General features: G+C 38.0%; 1 protein-coding gene across 1 annotated transcript in view; it reads left to right on the forward strand.

Annotated features, from left to right (window-relative positions):
* The window catches only part of luzp2 (leucine zipper protein 2), a 71,430-nt gene extending 58,280 nt beyond the window's left edge, over positions 1 to 13,150 (forward strand). Inside the window, exons 8-12 of the mRNA XM_062471843.1 lie at positions 1,524 to 1,598; positions 1,957 to 2,124; positions 6,527 to 6,631; positions 8,331 to 8,402; positions 12,317 to 13,150. Of these exons, the coding sequence (XP_062327827.1) occupies positions 1,524 to 1,598; positions 1,957 to 2,124; positions 6,527 to 6,631; positions 8,331 to 8,402; positions 12,317 to 12,415 (519 nt within the window). The 3' untranslated portion in view covers positions 12,416 to 13,150. The remainder of the gene's footprint in view (positions 1 to 1,523; positions 1,599 to 1,956; positions 2,125 to 6,526; positions 6,632 to 8,330; positions 8,403 to 12,316) is intronic.
* Positions 13,151 to 27,960: the final 14,810 nt, after the last annotated feature.

A 27,960-nucleotide genomic window follows, 5' to 3' on the forward strand; every position in this document is an offset into this window, starting at 1 on the left:
GGTTTCCAGTTTAAAAAAGGCCTTGAGGGGAAGAAAGACCTGACTTGTTCTTTGAAAACTGTATTAAATCTAGTTCTGGCCTTTACTCTGGATGTAAATGCTGTGGCTGTCTAACAATAAAACAAAATCTACGTGATGCTTACTTGTAAATGCTAAGCTCCAATCTTCGATCAATGGCACAGCAGTTAATGTCTTTACTCACTCAATGAAATCCGACAACAACTTGAATGAGCGAGCAACCTTCCCCGGAAACTACATGTGTTTACAAAGTCTGTCTGATCTGGAACCTGTGGGGTATTCCAGAAAGCTGGTTATGCGACATAACCGGGTAAGTTAACTCTCCAGCTGACACACAATGTTGCAGCAACTTACTGGCAATGTTGCTACAATGCTGGTTGTCATATGAGGAGTTAACTCACCTGGGCATGTCGCATGACCTGCTTTCTGGAATATCCCCCTGTTCATGTTCCTCAAAATAAGACAAACTGTGTAAACAAATTGTTTTTTGTTATTCTTATAAAACAATATGTGGGTTTATATTATCTTCAAATGAAATACTGTAGTAAGTCAAGAGAGTCTGATGAAAGTGATTAACAAGAAAGACTAATGAGAAAGCAGTTAACAATAAAACAGCATCTGACGGTAAGCTTCTCTAAAAGAGAATATGTAGAATTCAAGGCAACATGCAATAAAGACCAGACAGCTTGGTGCAGAAGGCACAGGAAGAGAAATGTGTGTAAGACCTTTCATGAACTTCACCATTTAGACAACTACTACCCTTAGCCTTAGCTGTTAACACCAAATGGATACATATTTTCCACTACAGAACATATACCTTTTTCCGCAAGTTATTGATATTTCTCATGCCAAAGAGATTGACCTTGGTATTTCTGAATGCACACCTGTAAAGTATTTCTGAATGCACGCCTTATAGTATATCATTCCGAGAGCCCAGTGAAAGGCGCACCATAAACTTTCACAACGCAAAGTCCATCAACCAGATCCCTTTTATTGAAGCCATCTGTAAATCCTCTTCTCCTATTAAGAGTCTTCTGCCTTACCTGATGAATTTCTCAATATTGGAATGACTAGAGTTGGGGGGTCAATTAATTTCTCATGTCGATTTGCGAATTTGAATTTAATTTGTGGAATGATTGAAAAAGCCTTATTGACAATTTATGGATGGAACTCTAATAGAGTGCAAATGGAGTTGACCCCAACAATGCTCTCCAAGGAACCTTATGATTTTAGCAACTTTTTTGTATTGACAATATCAAACTAATAAAATAATTAAATCATTAACTTTGTTATTTCTGAATATATTTCTTTCTTTCTTTTACAAGCCTGGGTTTAAGAAAAAAATGAACCGTCAGGTAAATGTTAAAGTGATGACCAAAGTAATTAGGAGGCAGAGATGGACTACTAAATAAAGATTAGGCTAAGCAAGACAAGGTGTGAAATTTAAATGCAGCATTTTCAGAATTCAAGCATTCAAATGTTTTAATAGTCCTGTCTTTCAACAGGGGCAACAACTAATGGATTTGGAGCACAAGTTAACAGTGGCCAAGGATGAGCTGGAGAAGGCTGCCCTCGACAAGGTAAATATTTGCAAATGTTTGTTCAAATGATGTATTATTATATTGTCTGGCTACAATGTTCTTTATCACGCCAATCATGCCATGCAATATTTCTCAACTACAATGTGCAAGTTAGCGATCTGGTACAGTACTGTGTACAATACATATTCTACTTTTTTATGAAGAGATGCTTTGATGGGTTTGTTGCACTATTACAGTACAGTAAAATTAACGGATTAAAGCACACTATTAGATTTAGACTGTTGTTGTTACATGCCATCTGTGTAATGAGTTTGTGTTGTGTGCGGGATAGGCAAGGAAGCCACCAAATATTGAATTGAGTGTCAACTCTCATGTTTACCTTATTGTTTTGGGACAGGAATCTCAGCTGAAGGCATTGAAAGACACAGTGCACATCTGCTTTTCAGCTGTCCTGCAAAACCAGCCCACTGGCAGCCACAGATTCCCTGCCACTTCTACCCACTTGTTTAGATACTCTTCACTTGGGAACAACTCCAGACTCACTTTCCAACAGCCACATGCCAAGGTAAGATGCTCTTTTAACTGCCACAGCTCTAGGCTCTGAAATGTGTATTTATGTTATTCAGTAAATGACACTTTGCTGAGAAGTGTCTAGGAACATATTTACCATTAAGACCACTGACTGAAAAATATGACTCCTGAAGCACTGTTCAAAACTAATTTAGATCAAGCTGCATTTTACATGATAATGGAAACACGGCCCAGCAACTTATGCAGGCTCTTCTATTTAAACATATACTCTTAATTAAAATAAAATGTAAATGACAGACTCTTTATTTTGGGTCCTCAAAAGAGAGTCTCTTCTGAGTCTTGTCAGTGAGTACAAAATATTTTATACTTAATCACTTGAGAGCAAACCAAGGATGACAGCTGCAGACATTTATGGGGTCTGAAAACATGCTCTTATGTTTCTTCCCGTTGGCACTTATTTGGTTTTCACAATGTATGCTTCATGTTTTGGCTACCCACAATGTTTTTGATTTCGTCGTTAATGGGAGTCAGATGGCTGAGCAGTGAGGGAATCGGGCTAGTAATCCGAAGGTTGCCAGTTCGATTCCCGGTCATGCCAACTGACGTTGTGTCCTTGGGCAAGGCACTTCACCCTACTTGCCTCGGGGGAATGTCCCTGTACTTACTGTAAGTCGCTCTGGATAAGAGCGTCTGCTAAATGACTAAATGTAAATGTAATGATTATTGACCTATGCACTTCTGTAAAGCTCTCTCTTGGAAGTTGCTTTGGATAAAACCGTCTGCTAAATGAATAAATGTAAATGTAAAACAGGATTTGCCTATACCTTAAGTATGGAAACTTAATGTCATGCAAGGTTATGATTTTCATGCTAGGTTTTTTTTCAACATTGTCGGACCGGTCATTTTTGCACCAACCACAATATGAATACATTCCAAAAGGATTTCTATAAAGTAGCGTAAGAGTTTAATACGGGCAATTAATGGATATGAGAAAGGGTTGACAGTTAAATATTGTTTTTGGACAGGGTCTGTCCTATATCATTTAAATGTCTCACTTGCTGGTTTTACTACATGTGATCTTGTGAATCCCATATATTGTTAATAATACAATATTTAGAGGGTAACGGCAAAAAATTGGGCAAAGCTGGTTCATGTGGGTCTCCGAGAATTTATTGCTGTCAGTCAGAACCACCGCCACGCAGTCTTGACACTCCTACTTTACAGCCAGGGCGCTCTTTTTAAGACCAGGAACTCTCCCGCACTCCGACTCCAGTACTTTCAGAAAGTAAAAAGTAATTAGTGATGGATTGAGTAATGAATCATTTTCAGAATTTGACAGGCTCATGAACTAGCCTACCTTGTGACACATACAACTGTGAAGTTTTTTTTTACAATGAACAGAATCCATCGTTTCAAGACATTGATTTAAATAGGCTTTACCTCACCCTATTTGGAGACTCTATGGATCTTTGTTTGGAACTGATACGGTGCTGAATGCTTTCAATACACTTGTCTCTGTGAGAATGGAGCACACCTTCTCTCCTCAGCATGGGGCGCCATGTCAGACTTAATCACAGATTGTGTTAGTTCTGATTTCTGCACTACTACTGCCATAGCTGCAGTCACACCAAAATCATCAAGCCGGGCACAACGCTGCTGCTGGGGCATTTTATCTGCCATGATCCTGGTGAGCAATTTTGTCTCTTAAGAGGATTTCCTCCCCAATGCAGTCGGAATTCATTCTGCTTCTATGTCTTGGATGTCTAAGAGCTTTGACGCTCCAGCTATGTGCCACCCAAAGGACTTTTTTCTCTCCTTTCTATTTTTTTTTACAGCTTTCTTGATCACACTTAATACCCCTCCACCATGCAGTGGTGCTGACACGTAGAGCAATGTATTGTAAAAGCCACTTTACATCCAAAGATATAAACTATACTCAGTGTTCACAGCTGCGGAAGATGACTCCATTACAGCAGATGAGAATTCGCCGGTGTTCCTTTTCATTAGTGTGTGGCAGTGAATGAGGGTAGAGAGGCTGCCTGACACAGACAAGTCAACTAAAATAAACTAAGTTTGAGCTAAGATCTGCTTATACTAATCAAGTTTTTTACACCTTTAGATTAGCATACAAATAGTTCCAATCCGTTGCCCTTTGATTGTCGCTATCCTCTCCTGTACGACTACTGTCTGTTGGAGGATCAGAGTTTTCACTGTACAGATTAATGCGCCGCTCCATCTGTTGAAGTACACACATTCACAAGGAATGAGCCATGTCTCATTTTAATCTGTCAAGGATGGTCAAAATACAGACCCCCCCCTCTCCTTTATGTCTGCAGATGGACCTAATTTATTTCAGAGAGAAAGGAATGTCAGCTGTTTTTGATTGGTGATTCTGTATACACCTACTCTTCCTCCAAAACATTTCTATGAACCAGGACCCTCATAACCGCACTCAAATTATTCCATATGCCTATCCATGATCCGCTTTCTGCTGTGTATTTTTGTATCTATTATTGATTAAATAGAAATATAAAGCTGCTGAATGCATTCTGTTGGACATGCTTCTATTTGTCAGCCTGCATGACTAATATGAGGCCTATTCTTGTAATTGATCAAAAGGCAATTATTAGGCACAGTGCAAGTAATAATGGAAAAGCAATGACATGAAATAAAAGGTTACAAAGGTTTTTACAATTCCTCCAAACAGCTTTCGCAAAACATAACTTGCAGGGGCCGTTATCCTCTGGCTGGATAATAAAATATAGAGTATTTTGTGAGCACACTCTTGCTGAAATCCGCTTTGTGTCTTTGGATTCCAAAGTGGATCAGTGCTGAAATGTTTGTTCAAGTATGTGCAGCAAGCCCTCTCAGCTTCATGCACACAGTCTGAGTTAACATAATGGGCCTTAAGCTTCAGTAGACACCATAGATAAGGCTTCCAGCCTGGCATAAAGACACACACCACACCCCGGCTGGTGAAAGATTCATTAGTGCGAGGTTGCAGGGATCAGCAAAATTGGAGTGGAAGTTGCTTCATATTTAACAGGCAGAGGGAAGAAGCCAAGTTTTGCAGTCTGATACCATGCAATTTTTATCCAAGTAATGGGAGATGATGTCTCAAATGCTTGGGGCACTGTGCCTGAGGAAATTACACATATTTCTTTGGCCTCCTCTCAGCTGTTACTGTAGGCTTTTCTACAGTTTCCAGGTTTAAATTAATCCAGAAAGAAAACCTTTGTGTTGTAGTTGAGGTCACAGCAATCTAAAGAAATATAATTGAAAACATTGTAACATTTAAAATGAATTGTTTTGTTGTTATAAATCCATCACACATACTGTACAAATCAATTTTGAATTCAACTTCAATTAGGATTTAATTATCTGGATCGGCACTATAGATTTTTGTCCTGCATTTTACAAAGAAGAAACATTGTGGCTTTTCACACATTTTGGAGGCTTTGTGATCTGTTCCAAAACTAAGATATGATTGAGTTTTTTACTTTCAAAAGACAAAACAGCACATTTACGACTCTAAAATAATCCATGATATACTGATGTGGTATTTTGGGAATGCCAAGCTAAAAGGTTTGCTAACCCTGTGCAGAAGGGTTTAGCATTATATGACTAGATTATGACACTGTCAAGCTAAAAGTGTTTCTATGTAACATTTGTAATCATTTTCAGTTTACATTTACAGTTACTTACAAAAAACAACATCAGACTGGCACTTAGATGGGACCGTGGTTGTTCTTATCTGCATGTGATGAATAACATTTATTGAATAAAATCCGCACATTTTATAAAGGACTGCATCATTAAACCCTTTATAAAGGCATGGGATCCATTAACGACTAAGCACTAATAAATGCATTGCCAAGCATGAAGAAGTCCCACATGATGTTGATATATTTTAGGCTTTGCATGTCCTTGCAATGGCTAGATTAGAGTCAATGTTGGGTTTAGGCATTCCAGTTTTGGGTTAAGTTTAGAAAGATCACAAGCAACACAAAAATGAGTGAACTACAGGAACTTGGTTTAACCTCAGGACTTGCACCCTTTCCCACTCCCAGATAATTTTCTTATTTCATGATACCCACTGCATTTTTTTACTCCAACATTTTGCATGGCACAGTTTTGTGCATATCACAGTAAATGCAGGCATTGGTTGGTGTTGATCAAAAAGTGTTCTACAATACTCCTAATGAATGTACCTGTTACTGAACATAATTACAACTGTTTAACTTAAAGATAGAAGCAGATGGTATTTCTGGTTTCTTACAAGTAAGCTATAACAAAATGAAAAAGAGTGCCATTCACTGTATAAAGAGATGTAGTGCCTAAAATGAATGTACAAATCCCACATAACAGCTGTTCTACAACGCCACATATCTCTTTAAATGGGGTTCTGAACTGTAAATCCTTCTTTCTTCGCACAGGATATCCCAAAAGTTCAGAGAATCATCACAGCCAGCAAATCGCCTGTGAACATTGGGGTAATGAGGAGAGAGAGTGGTGTACTCAAGGACTGCCAGATGGAAAAGGTGAGCCTTTGGAGTAATTAAACTGTAATAGGCTATTTGTGACCCTCAGGCCCAAATTCAACAGGTTCATCTGTTCATTGAATTGCTGTTCATTAGTTACCTGATCCACTTTTACTCAAGTTATCACTTGTAAAAAATGTTATATTCGCCATATAAACCGATAGGTATTGATGAACTCCTACAATTTGCACTTAAACTTTGGGTCAAGGATTAGCAATAGTAACGCATTTTTTCACTTGCATTACCTGACCTCGAATATCAATAGTTTGAAAATGAAGGACTACAGTCCTGCTCAAAATTCTGTGACATATGAAACATCCCTAACTCTTTATCAAATGTACAGCTATACTGCATGTTGTCTCATGACCATGCCTTGTTTATGACGGTGCTCTCTTGACAAGAAATCCAGGCATGACAACCCCATTTTAATGATGTGTCAAAACCAGAAAAATCCTATGAGGGCAGGGGCGAGAGGGTGCAGTCCCATAGGGAATGGGTGTTTTTGACATGTGGTTATCAATAACTATAAGCTAAATGAGCCACTAGGCCGCTGGAGAGAGAGAAAGAGCATGGTTAGGGGGGATAGGATCTACCAAGAAAATTACCCACCATGGAAACATGTCAAAGAGATTGTCCCGTAATGAAATCGTGCCAAAAACAATGTCCGTTGTTGTCGCATTATTGATGATATCATTTTGGCAGGGGTTGTAAGAGGGGAATCCTGTATCAAGAAGACTGGTTACGAATACCAATGAGAAGGGATATATACATGTGAAGACTCTGTTCTGTGTTGTTCATCCCAAACAGGCAATGAGGAGTGCAATTATTTCTACGCTCTTTTAAAAAGTATTTTATAGTCTGTGATAGTTTTTCTGCAGTATTTTGAAACCGTGCAATAGTTCTTCATTCACAATGAATGAGCAAAAGGACTGAGATATATAAGAAAGCCCTGACTTGAATAATTACATTTCTTTAATGATTCACCTACAAAGTCAAAGAACATAGGAGAACAAACTGTTTTCGATTAAGTTGATCAGAAACAAAAGTAGTCAATTTTAAATACGGTTCAAACTGATACAATGCTCTGCCTTTGTGAATCTGTGCATTGTTACCATGCAAGGTGCTACAATTACCCCATCAAAGTGAATAGGTGCAGTAGGTAGTATTTATTGTGTTTTTGCTTAGAGAAGGCACATAGGTCCCCAGATAACTACTCCTCTTATCAACCTAACTGCTTCTCTGTAAATGTTTCATGAAGCTGGCCATAGTGTTGGAGAAAGGCTGTACCGTATTACCTTCCACTAATGTGGTTTCATTTTTGAATTGCAGTGGTAGATGGCATGCCTTGACGAAGAGCAATAATTAGGTCATAGGCTTTAGCAACAACACTTTTTTTGTTGCACTTTTTACAGCCCTATACTGTAGGTATATTCTACTGGTCTGCTGTACTTATACTGTTTTTTTATTTCCCCATTTCCCCACGCAGTACAGGTAACAAAGGGTGGTTCAACTTAGGGTGTGAACAAGAAGCTCATGCAGTTCAGCTTAGCTCGGTACAAAACTGCCACGTAGAAGCAAGAAGTTCAAAAATGTCTCCTTTAACTGAGAATAACAATTAATTCATTGAATCCTATCAAGAAAAGCATTTCCAGAAACAAATGTTGTTGCTAGCTATGTTTATGTTCTTGTCTTCCTTCAGATTGGTGTCGATTGCTTCCAAAATCAGACTGAGGAATCACCTCCTGAAAGTAAAAAGCATACAGAACACCAGGTGGGTCCAAAACATGATGTATAATGGAATTGTATTGTAAAATATTTTATGTAACAGATTGTACATTGTTGTGTATTGTTTTCTTAGTGCAAAAATAACTTGTGTGTGTGGGGGGGGGACCATTTAGAAGAACCTTTTATTAGAAACATAAGAAACATTTATTCTTACATTATATTCCTTCCCAAGTAATATTTAATTACATATGGACCTGGTCTCAACACTGTGGCTCTCATGCAAATTTTCTCATTTTTCAAACTATGTGGTTGTGTGTGGAATATGATTAATACATATGAATAACACTTGAGAAAATGCCACCACAATCTACTGAACTGTGATATTCCTCGTATTACGCTCTGCCAAACCAATGCATATTGGCTACCTCAATCATGTGGAATAGAGTCACACCTGTTTCGAAGTGCCAGATGGTGCAGCGACACAATGCATTCCATATCAATTCGGCACAACATTGTGTAACAATGTGGCTGCCGCACTCTTAGTGATGGTGTTGGATCTTTACTCCATTTTAACAGTATACTTCCATAGGTTACAGTATGTATTAGAAATTATAATTTCAAAAAGTGAGATGCCAAAGTTAATTTAGGCAATGGATCATGTGGATGCATGGCATTTAAATGAGCAAGTAACATTCACTGTTTTTGTCTTCTATGCTTCCGGCTCTCAGTAGTCTTTTGTCTATTATGTGTTAGGCATCTTTTTAGAACCAAAAACCCGGTGCTTTCTCCCTCCTGTGTTCACTCAAATTGACAGATTATGAGAGAGGGAGTTGCAAATGTGTCGATCGCTTGCTGGTAGGACCATGTTTTCACCAGCTACTAGAGCCATATTTGACATACTAAGTCACCTGACTAGTCGAGCTGAAGTTAAGTTCCGCCGAGGTCTGGTGGGGGGGGGGGGGGTGGGAGGGGGGGGGCACGGCTTTATTTTGTTGTCCTGTAATTGCAAAAAGGATTCAGTGATTTTAACTTGAAACACAAATTATCCAATTACATTATTAAGTATCCAATACAGTTTTTGCTAGGTGGGGTTTTTTTCTAACTTATCCAGTGAGTGCTAAAATACTGCTAGAAAATGTGGGATTTGGTCAATAATTCTCTTAGAATTTGCAGTGCCTTTATCTTTGTTGTATTTGTGGTTTTGCACAATGTAGTTGACAGGAATGGGAAAAGTCAAACCTCTGTCACATAGGTTATGGGTACTGGAAAAAGCCCTCAACTTGAGTGGTGTCTATCCAGGAAAGCACTGTTCATGAACTCAACATTCATGGACTATATAGAGTGCATTTACCCATTTAGCCATGTATAATTATGTAGGCCGAATGACAAACATACTTTCTCTTCCAATTAAATGGAATCCACAGATTGCACTGCACTTTGACAAGATTCTGTCATTTGCACTAACCTGCAACAGTGTGTAGTAAGAGGCGGTAGTAAGTATTTGAATACAAATCATACATTTCATATTACTGCTGAACAAACCCCTCACCACTGACTCAAAACCTGTCTGAGAGGTTAATGAGCTGATCTGCTGCTGGTTTAGCTTAGGGGATTTCAGAATAAAGTTAACTTCCCTTCTCCACTACATGAAACTGAAAATACAAAAAGCTTTAAATATAATATATATTAGCTACTCAACCTCAGATAAATGCATGAGCATGGGTAGGGTGCTGTACTTCCAGTATGACTATGCGTTGGAATCAAATCAAATCAAATTTATTTGTATAGCCCTTTTTACACGCAAGCATGTCACAGAGGGCTTCACATATGCCCATAGAACTGCCCCTCAACCAACCTAAACCCTCAAGGAAGACAAGGAAAAACTCCCAAAAAACTCTCAACAGGAGAAAAAAAATGGAAGAAACCTTGGGAGGAGCAATTCAGAGAGGGATCCCCTCCTCCAGAGACGGTTGGTGAGAGAGAGGAGCAGAACACAGGCTAAACATAGTCATACAGTGTCGATGGGTTTTTAAAACACCAAAGTCCATTGTTCAACTTTATAGATGTAGGACAGGACCGGGAGACTCGCGACCAGGTCCAGGGTTGGCTGACCGACGACCAGGCAGGTGCTGACAACTCAAACCCCCCACACCACAAGGGATGTGTGTGGGGGGGGACAGAGAGAGGAGAGCAGGGATTAGAGAATGCCAGGAGCAGCTAACAGTTACAGTCATAATAGAATGAGATCCCCACCGGTCAAGTGTGGACTGGTGCAGCAATTTAACAGAGCAAAAAAGGGGAATTTGATGCAACCCCACACACCAAGACAGCGACAGCCCCCCTCATTTGGAACATGAAATCTGTTCCAGGGGAAGAGAACTCTAAAATAAGTTATACTTATAGAATAAGGATGGAAACAACCCGTCCCCCGTTGCCTCCAACAAGTAACATACTTACCTTTAACAGTCGTAGAATTGACTAAACAATAACGTTTTTAACCTAATTTTAAATGTCGAAACAGTATCAGACTCCTTAATTGAGACGGGTAATTTGTTCCAGAGAAGAGGTGCTCTATATGAGAACGCCCTACCTCCAGCTGTTTTTTTCTTAATTTTGGGAACCACCAGATAGCCGGCATCTTGAGATCTAAGTGTCCTTGCGGGGCAATAGGGTGCAAGGAGACCGGAGAGGTACAGTGGTGCCAATCCATGCAGAGATTTGTAGGTTAGTAGTAGAACTTTGAAGTCAGCTCTGGCTTGGATAGGGAGCCAGTGTAGAGAGACAAGAGTAGATGTTATGTGATCAAACTTTCTTGTTCTGGTTAATAGTCTAGCAGCAGCATTTTGCACCCGCTGTAAATTTTTTAGGTGGGTAATTGGGAGGCCAGAGAACAACACATTGCAATAGTCCAATCGGGACGTAACAAATGCATGTATTAGTTTTTCGGCATCATCCTTTGAGAGAAATTTTCGTATTTTGGCAATATTACGTAGATGGAAAAATGCAGTTCTGGTAATTTGCTTAATATGGTACTCAAACGAAAGGTCTGGGTCCATTGTGACTCCTAAATTTTTTACTAGCTGGCTTTGAGAGACTTTGACGCCGTCTAGGTCTAAGGTCAGATTGGAAAAATTATTTCTATATTTTTTAGGACCGAACATTTGAACCTCGGTTTTATCCGAATTTAGAAGAAGGAAGTGGACGCACTTACTACTTGACTAATTGAGTTGTAAGCTCTCAGAACCCTGAATTATTATTTTAATATGTCTAGAGCTTATACTGTAGTATCTCAAAGGAGAATGTTGCTATGATTGTGAAATAAAGATTTTATTTCATGTATGACTGAAGGTGACAGTATAAATCCATCTGCACAACCATACTTATTTTGCTTCTCTCCAGGCAAAAATTGTTGATCACTGCCAGGCAGTGTGAAGATGAAGCTCAGTTTTTTTGCAGCCACCCCATAGACATTGGTAAACGTTTAACAGATGCTTGCTGACTTGGCTTGCAGCTAAAAACATTGGTTTGCTGAACTGGTGCCCATCTTTCAAATGTGATGTCAAAAATAACTGAAATACCTTATAACATCACAAATATATTTACCAATCCAATTCAGGCAGGATTTGCTTTTTATTCCTCCCTGAAAATGTTGTCTGAAAATATGGGATAATTGTCTAATGGATGTTTATTTTGTGAGTGTGTTTATTTTCTCAAGATGCTGAGTTGAAAAGCAGTTGCGTAGCCTAATTAACCAATTATAGACAGTTATTGTAAATATAAAAATTGTATATGATTGTCGAACAATCATCAAATATGAAAGTTATGAAAAGCTTTGTTTCTATGTATGTTTATGTAAAACTGCTGTCAGTCAGTAAGTAGTCTTTCTGTTTGCAGAACAATATTTCACTGGTATCCTGTCACTCTTGCTCATAATGAATTCTTGTTTTTGGAATCTAACAGCAAAGGAGCCAAGCACAGATTGAAAAATACATGGAAAAGTCCTCAGATGACAGCAGGGTGGCAGAGGAAGGCAGCAAAACATCAAAACGACCCAACTGAATGAATGGGATATCTACTGAGATGCAGAAGACCTGTATGGCCTGGAGGATATTTCTCAGAGCACACACTTGCGTGCCCACATGTGGTCTCACAAACATAACACACACTCATTCACAAACATGCACACACACACACACAAAGAAACATTTGCAGAAGATAGACACTGGCATTTTCAAATGAAAACAATCTCAAATTTCAAACTTTCTCAATTGAAATCCTGCATAGTGAAATGGCATGCATTCTAGACTTCTAGACTTATTTTAAAGGTAGCAATGGCACTGGTAACTTGTTTTCTGATCAATCATTTTGTTGTTTACTTCCTAGATTTTTTCAGTGAGGACACTACTTTCTAAATGTGGGAACTTTCTAAATAAATCCCTTTGCACTGGTAAAGTCAGATATTGTAAAAAGTACTCAAATCGATAAAAAGAAATGCTGTAACACCAAACTTACAATAATGTTTTGCCACTCATTGTAGCAAGGTTAATTTACTCTCCATATTTTGAACTATAGAGGCTCAAGTTGGCTGGCCAACTTTTCAACATTTAATATTTCAGAGCTCTTTCTGCCTTTAACATGCCAGAGGTGAAGAGCCAAAGACTCACAATGGGTCGTCTCCCTGAGAATGTGCCATGCACTGAGTAGTTACTCCTAGCTACATTTATCTGTTATTTGACCTTTCTGTGTCCTTTCAATAAACTGTGATTTTCAGTAAATGTGACAAATAAATGGATATTTGTGGAGAATAAATGAGTTATTGGTTCTAGTTTTCAGAGGAAAGGGTACCATTGAAAAAAAATAGACTGCTGTAGCAATTAGGTCTGACACTTTAAAGCATAATGTTAACCGAATACTAAGGGAATACTATACAGGAGTTTTCATGAAAAGGGTGGAAGGTTTTCCTCACACATTCTTGCTGCATCAATGGTCTCATTTGTGCACATAGAAGTCTCAGTCCTGATGAAAAATACCTTCAGATCATCATACTGCAACGAACTTGCTCCATATAAGGTTGAGATATTGTGGTTATATGCTGGATAAGCACCAAATATAAGATTTCAGCTTGCTCCAAATGTTGATTTAAGCAGGTTTGTGTAATCATAACCATTTTTGAATTGAAGTTACATGGTAGTTGATGTAACCCTAATTTAAAGTTTTGCCAAACATCCAGTAACAGGTGGCAAGCAAAAGTGTATTACAATGAAACCTATTTGTAGGTTAGATTTTTACATCTTGAAGCGTATTGTTCATGGCCCATGTGATGAAAGATGGCAATTGATTTCCTCTCAAACACCGGCCCGAGAGGTGTTTTTTTTTAGCATTGGCCTGGTTTTGGAACTATCGCTAACATGTAGCCTAGTAGTATGTAATTGTGTCTGTTTCAAGTAAATCAATCAATTACAAATACAGATTTATTTATCTTAGCAGTGTATACTTCTAAGAAACATGAACAGATTCATGTGAGGGTTGAAGAAAGGATGTGAATGTCTACAAAGCTACCAATGTGGGAGCAGCTGATCAAAGATAGTGGTCATAGAGCCCATGATAGATATCATGTTCAGGATTCATGGTGGACCAAATGAGGACACCTCAGCATATAATGATATAGATAATAATAGTAATAATATAATTACAATTATGAAGAATGTCACTCATTCTTCTCAAATAGTAGCCATGCAAGAATGCATTTCATTTACACAGACTACATGTTTCAACACAATTTCATATTAGGCCATAGGAAGTAGGATGTCAATTAAGGCATTAAAAACATGTAAAAGACTTCATGTATGAGCTCTGTGAATAAAGGGCATTGCAAAGCAGTACATGAAGGGCTTTATAAATGGTACCTCACTTAATATGAAGCTTAAATGTTCATGGACAGAAAGTTCTAGCTAAAAAGAATGTCAGCTTGTGAGATCAGTATGGTTTCACAAGGTTACATGTCTTCTACTGTTTCAACCTAATAAATTGTCTGTCTAAAACAGTTCTCATTAGCATCCTCAATAAAGCCCACTGGGAAAGTGAATAGAGCTAAAATGTTCACTTACACAAAAGAGAATAGGGGAATGGTTGTTGAGCTAAGTTCCAAGATAGTGAAGGTCAGCTTTATTATCTGAGTGAATAGCCCACTACACTGAGCACATAAACCTACTAAATCTAATTAAACACTTACACTAATTACACAGACACTGGCTTCTTAGTTTTATTTATGTATTCAGTACCTGAGCTGTTTTAGGGGGATACTCAAATGAGGCGCACTGAACGATTGCAGAATCTTTACACTGAGTGTACGAACGAGTGTGTCGAGATTGCCCACTTCATCCAGTCTTTTTCCACTGCCCTGCTTAATACACTGAAAGGCCATATGGTTCAGAATCAGAATGGGATTTATTCTCCATGAAAGTTTGCACAGACAAGGAATTTGCTTTGGCAGGAAGATAATTGTATGGCACATACAATAAACATATAGGGACCTAAAATTTAAATATGTGTACTATCTATACTAAGGGTACATAAACTAGCAGTACTAAGTGGAATTAGAATTAAATAAAATATACAATAAAATAAAATATAAGTTGTCGTAATTTACAATATAAAAATACAAATATTACAAAAAATACAAATGTACAAGATACAATTTTGTAATGCAGTGCGATGTATGGGTAAACATACACTAATACTAGTTCACCCTCAAGCTTGTTAAAATTCCAAATTGATACTGTGAATTTCACAGCACTACAATAAATAGGCAACCAAAGCAAGTAGGTTAAAGAAGGAACAAAATGTTGAGCTGAATGGAATGGATAGCACCAGAGAAATCCTCTTGTGTACCGTGTGCTGCTTAGCAACAGTTTGCTTCTGTCTAGCTTTGATAGAATGTACCAACTCAAGTAAACCAATATATTCTCAGATTACTTTTTTTTACTGAGTCCAAATATCCTACAATGTCAAGGTCAAAGTTTCATTGCAAACAGACTGGACACATTTGTTGGGAATATGCCTCAAAGGCAACAGATACTTTCAGTGATTTCTTCCTCACTTTTGTGAAAACCTCAGCAGTTTACCACCTGCTATATTGCCTGTACTTCCTGCCACAGATGAGTGAGTGAAAATCATTTTCACCAATGCTTCATACTAGGAGAAGACAGATCATTCAGTTAGGGGAGATATTTTAGTCTAGGTCATTTGTGGTTCAGCATGTACAGTAGTAACACCGGCGATCTGATTACATGGCAACCTTAAGATGTATTACACATTACAATTGTCACACTTTATAAACAGTAGTGTAGGATTAACTGTAGTTTCTCTGTTAAATGTGTTGGTTATTAAATTGTAAGAAGGCACAGCATGTAAAACAAAAGCAAGATTAATGTTAACACCCATTTTTCAAATCCTGATTATTTATTGAACAGTCCATTGAACTGTCCATTGAATATGGACAGTTTATCAATCATTTGGAGTTTAAGTATTAAGAGTTTAACACTGTATCACAAAGACAATTCCCATACAGCTCCATCTAGTTTCCTAGAGGAACCAGAGAATACAGTAGACACCAACATTTAACAGCTGATGACCCTGAGCTCCCAAGAACATCATTCAACACATCATTTTATAGTACACAGTTCTCAAGAGTCATTGGTTCATCCACAATAACAATACAGAAATGTAGCTGTTCCATGGCCCTTCCGTCATCGGCTCATTAACTCAAAAGAATACAATCTTTCAGTACAATCAGCCTAATCAACAATAATTAACTCTAGATCAACAGTCTTAAAACTTAGGCCTTCCCAGGTAATAAAACACCAAAGCTGGAAGTGTCTTCTGTCTCCATCCAAGTCAGGATATCATAAACCCCAGGAGATGACCATCTCAAATGGTCACCGGTCCCACCTTACCTTTAAATTTGAAATATTATGTATATGTCTAAATATTTTGTATATCATGGCATGGTTAGAGAGTCAAGATGGTAAGAGTTTGATGTAAAAATTAATTTAAGATACAATAATGTTTTTGTCCATGCTCTCTTGTTGACAATGTTTACTTTGTATAGGTAACAAAATCAACATTCAACCCATTAACAACAGCCAATTTCAACATTGCTGCTTACCCTATTTGGTAAAGGGACATTATTGTTGATTTTGGCAAAGATATTTTCGAGACCTGAATTCTGACTAAGGTTTCACAATTGCATTAGGCAGACTTGTATACATTTCACATGGCATTTTGGGTTGTAGCTAGCAAAAATCCTGATGAAAACTATTAACTGAGCACACGTGTTCCTTGAACTCTCAATTTCGTTCAGTAATTGCAAGTCACTCTCTGTCGAGGCTCCAGGCAAAAATGAATGTCAAACACTCTACCTCCCCAATAGGCCTGGTGAAAAGAAAGTACTTTACTGAACTTGCTTCACAGAGAGCCAGTCCTCTGCATACTGATTTGGGATGACTCGAATGAGTCGTACACTGAGCAGTGTGAGTGACAATCCATTTCAACAATAAGCCAAGTTCTCAGCCTACTCCTTAAAGATGCTGTCAGATTCAGACTGGCAGGCCAATCAGATAGGAATCTGGTGAATAGGTCTCTCAGAAATTCAGCAAGGACAAAAATGGGTGAAAACTGTAAAGATTGGAGTGATGGTAAGAGTCTGGGTGTTACATTTTGTATTAGTAAAGCAGATAATTGTGAGAATTAATTCACTGGATGTTAACACTGTATATGTAACACTGTGGGCCTCAGCATGTACTAACACTTTTGCGCCCACTTCAGGCGTATTTGTTTCGCAATTTGCGCGTAAAAGCATGGCGAGGTATGTACAAACATGCCGCACTGAGGTAAAAGCGAAGACTGCCTGTCGCGGGAACTGAAAATGCTACATTACAAATATTGGCATCAGGATCATTTCAAACAGTCATCGCTGTTTTGACTTTGGTGGCTGATCCATGATAGAAAGAGAGAAGGAAATAAGACGTAAACTGAAGTATCACAACGTGCGCAATCTGCGGGTGGCCATGGCGCTAATAACGCTACGTTTGCAAATGTACGTACATGAGACCCTCCCTGTATGTCTTCAGCATCTCCTCAACATAAGGTCTTGTCTGGCATGGGTCATTATGGTTCCAGAAAGATGGAGGTTGGTTCATAATGAGGCCTAGAAGGAGTACTACAGAAATTGTTTGTTTTCAGCACCAATTCGAAGTATATTGTGGGTTATTATGACCACTTGAGGAGTTAAACCCATTCGGAAGGACTATGCTGGCTTAAGCTAGTTCATTTCGAAAGAGGTTTTTGCAGAATATATTTGTCTCAATAATAGAAGAGGCTAAGCCAAGTGTGGTGACCCTTTCCCTCATGTTTGAGACAATGTGACAATTGCCTCTTCATAATGGAGTCGTGCAGCGTAGTTTGTTTGCTGTATGCATTATGAAAAACGATGTAGGCTAAGCCAATACTGAACCACACTAGCACATTTTAGGTTATTCAACCACTAAGGGTTGAAAGTACCATTAATGTTTTCAATAAATCATTGTAAAGAGGTGAAATCACAGCACCAGAGTCATTTTTGTTATTCAGTAACACATTAAGAAGACAACGTTGAGCTGTTGCTCTCTGAAGGGTCATTGTGTTGAACAAGTTACAGGTGGAAGGTGTTGGACTACAGTTGGACAACTACAGTTTCTCAGGCAATCAATCCTTCATACATTTTTTAAGTCACAGTCAGTGTTGCTGGAGTGTGAAAGTTCCCATGTGTTACCATCTTACATCCAGCAGACCATGTTCACTAAAGAATCAAGACAACAAGCATGTAATGCTCACATCTCGAAAACAATTCATTTGCTTGAGTGATTTACTTTAGCTTAGCCTTTGCAAATAAGAGAATTATTGTGTAATTGAAGGTATTTCTGGGTATGGGGTTTAAAAGAGGTGGCACGTTTATGTGTGACATTTCTGTACTGTAGATTTTTGGGAGTGTTTCATTAGAGAAGTTTACATTTTACATTTACACATTTACATTTATTCATTTAGCAGACGCTTTTATCCAAAGCGACTTCCAAGAGAGAGCTTTACAAGTGCATAGGTCACTGATAATAACAACAAGATAGCCACAAAAACATTGCGAATAGCCAAAAACATGAAGCACACATTGTGAACAACCAAAGTAAGTGCCAAAGGGAAGAACCATAAGAGCATGTAGTTAAACAAGTTACAATTAAACAACATGAGCCGCTATAAGTGCAAGTGTACCTGTAGAAAAAAACAAGCAACAATAATAAAACAATATATCACAGCGAGTACAAGTTGTACTATACCATGAATACATTACACTATGTCCAGGACATTTTACTTATAGTTGGTTTATGTAAGTTTATCATCTAGCTTACTATTAAGAATTTGAATTGTATTATTGTTTTGCTGTCCCGTTACATTAAAAGGTGTTATGGTAACCAATATAAAGAAGCATTAAAAAGTAAATATCCAGTGTATCCATCTAAGTAAAATCAGTCTCTTGTCACTCGTAGCCTTAACAAAATTGTGAGAATTTAACTTACAGTTCAGGGTCATATAGGAAGCATAGATCCTCTGGTTAAGACACCATAGCGATTTGGCACAGCACATCTAAGATGGCCCTAAACAGAGGGGATTATTTAATGGAAAATATTGCATGGCTCAAATCGTTCTGCATCCTGAACTCACCTCCGGCATCCTCTCAACGGCAGTCTCTCACTTGTTCTCACTCACACAGTTACCATGGAAACAAGGACCTTGAGTGCTAGCTTTTCCCACAAAGTGCTGCAACCCCTTTGTAGACAAAACCTGTCCTTGTAACAAGGTTCCAGAATGCTGCATTGTCTAACGCGATAAGACTGCAACATCAAAAACTATATATTTCCCTTTTAAACCTATAGGCAAAATATTACTCATGTATTAAAACATGTTAAACTGTCTATTATGTAATTATTTCCAGTAGCATTTGGTACCATGTGGTACCTATTGTGTATTGTTCTTTGAAGTGTCTTAAAGTACTTCTGACAAGTCAATTCAAGTTGAAACAGTTACTGCAATCATATTGCATACAGTATGAGCAAAAACAATATATCAGATTTATAGTCTGCCATATGAACAGCTGGCACAATCCATTAAAAATACTATTATTATTTCTTTGTGTACCTGAGATGAGTCAGGAACGATACAAAGGTACCATATACAGAAAATATCGTCCTTGAACAAATAAATCTGTTCTTTCTGGTGTGCAGGTGTGTTGTGAGATTGCATGCTCTTGAAGGTCAAATACAATATGTACTGTATTTATCAACATAATATAAAATTCCTGTGCACTTTCTTTACTCTTGATGTATGTAGGTTAGCTTTGATGTTACTTAAAGCAATGCAATTTCAAAATCATTGCTGATTATGATCCAATGCATAAGAAACAAACTGCCTGTGATATTTGAAATGCATGTCAAATCATTTGAATTCTAACTTAGTCCTAATGCTCTGTCAACGAACCAGATGTTAGACCACAAATCTACCAGGATGAACAGTCAGACATAATTCATAATTCATGTCATTAGCTTCAAGTGTAGCTCGTATGCTCTACATTCTAAATGTATTCATAAAAGCACCAGATGAAAGAGTGTGTTTCCATATCCATGATAGTTAACATATACCCTGATATTCTCAACATGGTTTTAAGCTAACAGGAATGACTGCCAGTGGGAAATCAGTCGAGAGTCAGCATGTGGAAAGGTGTGTTTTAACAACATCTCACTGTATAGATACTGTGTACAACATATTTCATTATGATTTAGGAGACAATCAGCCTACTCTGTGAGATTCTGGAGTTGTTGTTTTTTTAGGCAATGGTTTTAAATGAAGGTGATGTCACCTAGACATAATGGTAGAAATATTCCCCCCCACTGTTATGTCTTCAGGCTGACCTTTAGGTCACAGATAATTCTCAGTGGGTTAGACTTGCTGTGCAACATACCTTTATCTAATGATATGACACCTTCAGGGGGAGCTCTCTGACTCTGGGATCTGTTCACAGCTTCTCATATACAATTATTTTTCATATTTATTTCTTTTTTTAATCAACGAAGTCCCTTTAATGCTTGCAACACCAACGTCAACCAGGAAAAAGTAGAAGGAGGCAAGGTGCAATTAAGCAGAAAAGGGGAGTGCTTGTCTCCTCCAATCTTAAACATCTATCGAAGGATGTGTCAGTAACATTGCATCATTTCCCATGTTTATGTTTTTTTTCCCGGTTTCTTGCAAGAAGTGTGTGTTGATAGGAGCATTGGATGACAGGAGTGGTTGGATGCAGGATATAACCCTGTTGTGTTTGTGTGTGTCGGTGGGGTTTGTATGTTTGTGTGTGTGTCTGAGGAAGCCATATGATCTTGGTTATTTTCATCTTCTTCTTAAACAGCCTTACAGTAAAGTACAGGCCATAAAATACTTTATTATGAGTTTTATTATAAGACTGCAGTACTGCTCTACAGTATCCAGGATGAACACTAAATGGAAGCTGTATTCATATGTTGAAATACCTAATACAGAGTCAATCTCTTCTTTTATTTCTTTCATTGATGGAGACATAAGACTCAGCCCAACATTTCAGCCCAACTCAATTGATATTCAGTTAATACTTCATTTGGATGTCCATCTCTAGAATGTACAGTTTAATTAATTAATTACTGTATATCGATGCACAGTAGATGAGATGCTTGAATAACTATCAACAGATGTCAGTTTGACTCTCATCCTACCTCTAGTTGTTGCTTATCAGCAGATATTATTTTTATTGATATTATCTCAATAGTTGCTTGTAAGTTTGAAAAAGCTCAAGTTTTTCTTTTTTGTTGCATGTTGATAAATGCGTGGTACTATATGCTGTTAAGAGTGCAGCATACAACAATGAACCTGTATTGTAGCTATGTAAGATCTTAAGTTTTGAATAATTTGAATAAAATATATTATTCTGTACTCTCTATCAGGTTAGGTCTCCACACTGACACTGCCCTACCAACATGGTGGTCATCATAAGTGAGAGGAGTCAAGGGCATGTTTAATAATGTAAGAGTTTTGGAATGAAGCCCACACTGTATGTAGATCACTAAGCCTGATGGTGAAACTCTTGCAACACATTAGATGAAAAAGGATAAAAGTCATGATAAAAAAACGGAATATTGGTGAACTTTTTGCCATGTGAAGAGAGTTGTACATGCTGTTGCAAACCTGGAGCTCATGGTCAAGTGATCCAGGGGAGGTACCACACATTCCCACTGCCTGGCCGGCTAACAAGGACCACAGCTGCGCCTCATCAGCCATCCCCATCAGGGTGAGGCACAGCATAAAAGCTGGCCAGTGCAGGGGATCAGGGGAGAGCAACCGGTGTAAGAGTCACATGGGAACGAGCGCACCTTGTTTTCTTTTTGGTCAACTTAGAGGGCCACTGGTACCACATGAGCTGGCTGTGGACCTTTTCCTCCATTGAGGAAGTACCTTGATTTGATTACTTTACTTTTGTGGTTTTTCTGTTTATTAAAGGCCCTACCTGGGATAAACCGGTCCCTGGTTACCACAATACATACCAAATTCATATTGATCATGTGAATATTGGCACAACATTGCCTATTGTACCCCTGGCCATTTGTTCTATCTCCATTAATATGTATTTGATCTTCATTACAGCTGTGCACATGCTGTGTTGGGGGGATACCATTTCATAGCCAATCCTTCACAGGGCTCTTGATAAATTGTTTCAATGCTAGAAAAGCTTGTATTCCTGAAATGTGTTTTGGGCGGGTGGACCAATGAACCTGATAATCTGACTTTTTGTGAACCTAATGTGAAAAATCCCAGCCCAACATCTTGGTGGCACTATTTTTAGTTGACAAATAGCTAGACATTTGCGAGGAGCTACTTTTAACTTAGTCCTGCAGTGAATAAAGCTATCCAAACATGGATCAGACCTTTGCCAAGTGCCAGAGCTCTGAAAGATCCCTCTGCATATTCATGGTCCAGAATGTAACATCTGGGATATTTTCCTGTCAGATTGATTCCCTCACCCTCTGTAATGCCTTGCTCTAATCAAATGATTTGCTCTCTTTGTTGTCCCCATGAACAATTATTTGAAAAGCCAAGTGACAAATTAAGGAATGCCTGGCGGAATATGCTACATGAGAGAAATTTGGCAGGGTGTGTGATAATTTGACATTTTTTGTAAAATGGATTGGAGCTTCTGTGTAAGATAACGCCAGTTCTAATGGATGTCCTAACAAATGGATCCGCCTCACTATATTGTGTATCATTGAATACATCCCTTGCTGATCCTGGGTGGTATGTGACCCAGATAGATTTGCCATGATCTAGTACCTAGTGGAAATAAAGCTATATAATCCCCAACTTCTTATGATGAACAGTAGAGTATGTGCATGTTATGAAGAATTTATTACAGACAAGCTGTTTCTTGTGAGCTAGTGAATGAATGTAAATATTTCATGTGTTTCTGTTGCTCACTAAAATAAATAGTCTTTGTGGCTAAAAATAATAATGTATGAACCAGAGGTTTATTTGGCTGTCAGAACGAACTTAATTAGTAAACTGGAGTGTACAATCCAAATGACAACTTAAGACAGTCGAGTTGAGAGTGTGATGACTTCCACGTGTGGTATGTACAGTATAGCCTATTCACAGACTCAAAACTAAACATTCAGCATTAATGTCAACTAGGCCTTGTTAAAGACGATAACTGCAGATAACAAACATATTTGCCTCTCTAATATGATATAACCTCATGGATCTCAAAAGGGCAGGTAGTATACATCTAAAATGTTTGCATTAAGTTGCAAATGTTTCACATTCTCTTTTTATTTTGTATTTCCTTGCAAATTCCTTAGTCTCTATAGCACAGTCCACAACTGTGTGTCTTGGAGACTTGAGTAAGGCATTTATCTTGTAGTGTAATAGTGATACTGAAGGTGCCTGGTCATGGAAAGCAACAAAATGTCACATTTTCATAAGGCAGGTTGGTCTAACAAACTATACGATTGTGAAATATAAAGTGGTATCAGGAACTAGAACCTTTTGAGGACCTCCCTTTCTTCCTCCCTCACATTCTCACTTTCTCTCTCATATTCACTCTGTCACATATTCACTTAAAGTGCATTGCACTCTGCCTTCATTCAGCACACTGCCACCAGTTGACTTGAAGGAATGTGATCTGCCCTCTCCTCCCCCTTTCTTTGTCAGCATCAAGAGTTGTTGAGCAGAGTGCCATCTTTATCAGGCATAGATGACAATCCCATCAACATCCCTTAATGGAGACACAGGGCCAGGAAGCAGAAAATAAGGTAGAAGATAACATTCCTCTGAGTCCACTAGTGTGAGTGCACTGAACTCAGACACAGGGTAATGCCATTCAGCTGGATGGTAAGTGTACACGAGAGAGTTAAATACTGTAATAAAATTACAGATATAAGGTTAAAATACATTGAGTGTGTGACCCTCTTATATGGATATGAGTGGCTCATCTAAACTTCCAAACCATAATCCAAAGTATAGTCATTATCTTTGGATGTGTGTCCTTAATTATTGTATTAGGAGTGGCAATATTACTATGGATAAAAGGGTGTTGTCTATGAAATAGGGGGCATACTGAGAGGTGTTGTCTACCATGAAATAGTATGCCCCCTATCATGGTTCGGGCTAGGTCCAAAAGTTACACTGAAATATTGATGCTTAAACAATGAAATTTTATATCTGCTGTGCTTCAGACTTTGTAACAACAGTATAGTAGTCTTTTTCAGTTTCAGTGTGATAATGCCACATGCACAACACCTTTAGGATGGTTTAAAACACCACCCGCTAGCAAAAACCTGATCGCACGACATCAGTGCCCAAACCCCATAAAAATGGACACAAATTCCATAATGATGCTTTGTGATTGCTGCATGATTTTTGAATGAGAGGTTTGACAAGCAGGTGTCCCTATTCTGAGCATGTCCACAAACATTTGGTCTTAAAGTGCATAGTTATGTAAGTGTTTTGGACGCCAAGATTGACTGACATAGCTTTGCAGAAACTGATGTTATCTACAGCACAGAATTTTAAATCAAATTAGGAAGCTCCTCATCTTGCCATGCAGTATTCTTTCAAGCTCTACATTCTATACATTTTTAGTAAACAGGCAGACACAGAGAAAATAATATAATCAATGCCTCTCTGGCATTGTGCTTTGGCCAATGGGTGGGGACAGGGCATGGCTGAAACACAATATAAGAGATGATACTAAGTGAGAGATTTGCAGGTTCATCTATTCAATGCAGTCTGTTAATGAGGATTGATGCTTTAATTGTGAAATGAAATTAACCTTGTGGGAAATGCTCCCCCGTAATAGAAGTATAAAAAAATCTATTAGGGGGAATTCAGATGGAAAATGAAGTCACTGATCTTACTCTGGCATACAGTAAAGACCAGTGACCTGTCAGTGCTCTTCCCTGAATACCACTTATTTGCATGCTTTTTGTCTTAAATCTAGTGATTTCCCCCTTATTCAAAAAACTACTCTTCTTCCATTAGATGAGGTCATATTTGGTACACAAGCCAAAAACCTTAACTGCACAAATCCAGTTACTGTATGGCAGGCAGAAAACATGTAGTAGTAGGCTACATTGTATATTTGTAAGTGTCTATGTTGAATATGAGAAGTTTTGTACTGTATTCAATATCTGTAACCTGACTCCAAAACAAACACAGATTTCTAGTATGTTTGCATGACCATGTCTTTTTTTAACCTTAAAATGTTCTGCTTCCCAGTCAAAAAGTTGCATTTCTGTATTTCTGAAGTAATTTAAATAAAACTACATTTGTTTTCTGAATATTTTTATTTTGTTTTATTGGGTGTGCTTTGCCTTCGGCAAGGGCACAACCTTTGTTCTCTCACATATATATTATTGTGAGAATGCTGTATTGTTTTCCTGTTTCTCTTTATTATTGGGTGTGCTCAAGCCTTCGGCGAGAGCACAACCTTTGTTCTCTCACATATATATTTATTTATTATTATTTATTGTTTATTTTCGCCCCCCTAAAACTCAGTCAATATTTGGCCTACATAGACAACGTAGGTGTCAAAAGTTTTGTCTTGGTAGCGATTGAGTTGCTTGTATTGGAATTTACGTTCCGTTGCATGGTTTAGGCTGAAGTTAAGTTTTTGTGGCGAAAAGTGAAGCTAACGGTGGCTAATTTGCTAGCCACAGTCACTGACGTTACTAACGTCACTACGTCACTAACGTCACGAAAACACGCGTGACTACCTTTGGCAGAACATTCGTTTCGCATCTGTTAACTTGGGGGATAGCTAGGCTAACTATAGCTTTACTGCAAGGCAGCTGCAGAAACGCCACAAGCAAAGAGGCCAGGGTGATAACTATTTACTCATTTTACTTTGTGATATGACACACAATTGTGATGTGTAATGTACAGTATAAGCTGATATTATTAAGGAAGTACATCTACTTTCGGAAACAGTAGTCTACTATTTCACTGAAGTATTAGCATCATGACATTAGCCTGTGTTGCCCGGGCAACACATACTACAGTGGTCTATGATGTAGCGTTATCTGTTTTCAATCGTTAAAATAAACATTCCTCACATATACATTTTCGTTGTAGGATTTATTATGACATTAGATTACAAGTAAACGATTTGTGAGTGAAATTATCATTACCTGTGGTTTCAATCCAGTGTATCACTGCAACGCTGTAGCCTACGCGAGACACTACAAAAACATCTACACAGCTGTAGGAAGTCAAACGGCGACAGAACATGTTCGGCACTCCCCTTACTTAAATCAAAAGTCTATCTAACTACTAACCTGAACTTCATTGCCACAGCCTAAACTTTGTCAATCTGTTCATGAAAATAATTAATTTCAGCCTAAACCGTACAACGGAACGTTAAATCCAATTCAACCAACGCAATCGCTACCGAGACGAACACAGCAGTAGTCTAGTACTGTACCGTAGTAGTACAATTTACCGGGGCAGCTTCTCCACACAGGGCTATATCGCATTTTGCGTTGTTACTGACAATGATCGCTACCAGTGAGCTTTTTATGAATGAGCGATTTTCCACTAAATAAATGTCAAGCTTATTTACGTTTTTGGGGGCATATTTTCAGTTAGCAGATGGTACTGTTTGAATCGCGATTCCATCTTCTACTGCCGGTAACGTCGTAGAATAATCTTCAAAGGGGGTTCTTTATTCATGAATGAATGCAATATGAGTAGGCTAAATGCCTGAAAATATCACGAGAAGGGAAAACTTAAAAGGACGTTTAAGTCTTAGAGATTAGGTCAATTTGTACACCGGTCTGCCAAATTTATTCGTTTTGATTCAACGATGAGGCTGCCTTTTGCAGGGGAAATGAGAAGACATCTATTTCATTCTACACTTCACTCGTATTTTCAGTTGTAAATGAGCAGCAAAAAAAATGCTTTTAAATCTATGTAATCTTTATAAATAATAAGTATGCATTTTTATATAAAATACAGAAATATCAGTTGTAAAAATGTCATTAAAAAACGGACCCCTGTGCAACCGACGCAAGCAAGCACACCCTACAATTTCCCCAGAAATTGTACCCTCTCTAGTTTCTAACTGTAGCCCATCTTTCACCTTCATGTAGAACATGGTCCATTAAAGTATTTCAAGAAGACAAATGCCACAGATCGGTAGTTTTACCCTATAGAACCACTTTGAATTCAAATTTTCCAACCCAATTCCCCTTAATTGATTTTAGAACGAATACTAACTTCCAAACCCTAAAACATGTTATTTTAATCCAGTTTGTTTTCACACTTGAACTCCAAAAGCCTGCCGTTTTGTTTGTGCAATTACAAGGGTGAATATATCGGGTTTTTATTGGGTGATAATTGTCTTTTGCAGTGTTCATTAATTAATGTTTGGCATCTTCTGATAGAGAACATTTTCTTCCTTAAAGTTATTATACGCCCCATTTATTTGTAATACCATAGAAAACTTAAGGCAGCAGCAGAGTTGACACAAGGACAGTTGTGTCACACAATACAGGCTTCTGTGGATGCTTAGCAAACAGCAAAAGTCCCCTTAAGTCCAACCAAGATATTGAATACAAGTGATTCCCAAACATTTAACGCTGTAACCTACCAAACTTTTGAAAGATTTACTATTACTAAAAAGTTTTGCTTTGTGGATTTTTTGTTGTTGCTATAGTCTATATATTCTTAAACTATATTGTATAGTTAAACAATACAGATTTCCTTCCTACAGCAGCAAATAATGAAGATCTAACATTTTTCGAGTTTTTGCATTGCAAATTGTTAGGTTTCTCAACATTAATACATTTTAATTGTAGTAATTGAAATAATATGGGACGTGTGTATTCCACAATAATATATTATTGCACAACTACAGAAAGGCTATTTTTAAGTTTGAAACAAAAGAACTGTACAACATGATTTTGAGTAGTAATAATGATTGCAAAGCACCCATCCAAGCTTGA

The sequence above is a fragment of the Osmerus eperlanus genome, chromosome 10, assembly GCF_963692335.1.
Source record: "Osmerus eperlanus chromosome 10, fOsmEpe2.1, whole genome shotgun sequence".
In the NCBI taxonomy this organism is placed as follows: Eukaryota; Metazoa; Chordata; class Actinopteri; order Osmeriformes; family Osmeridae; genus Osmerus; species Osmerus eperlanus.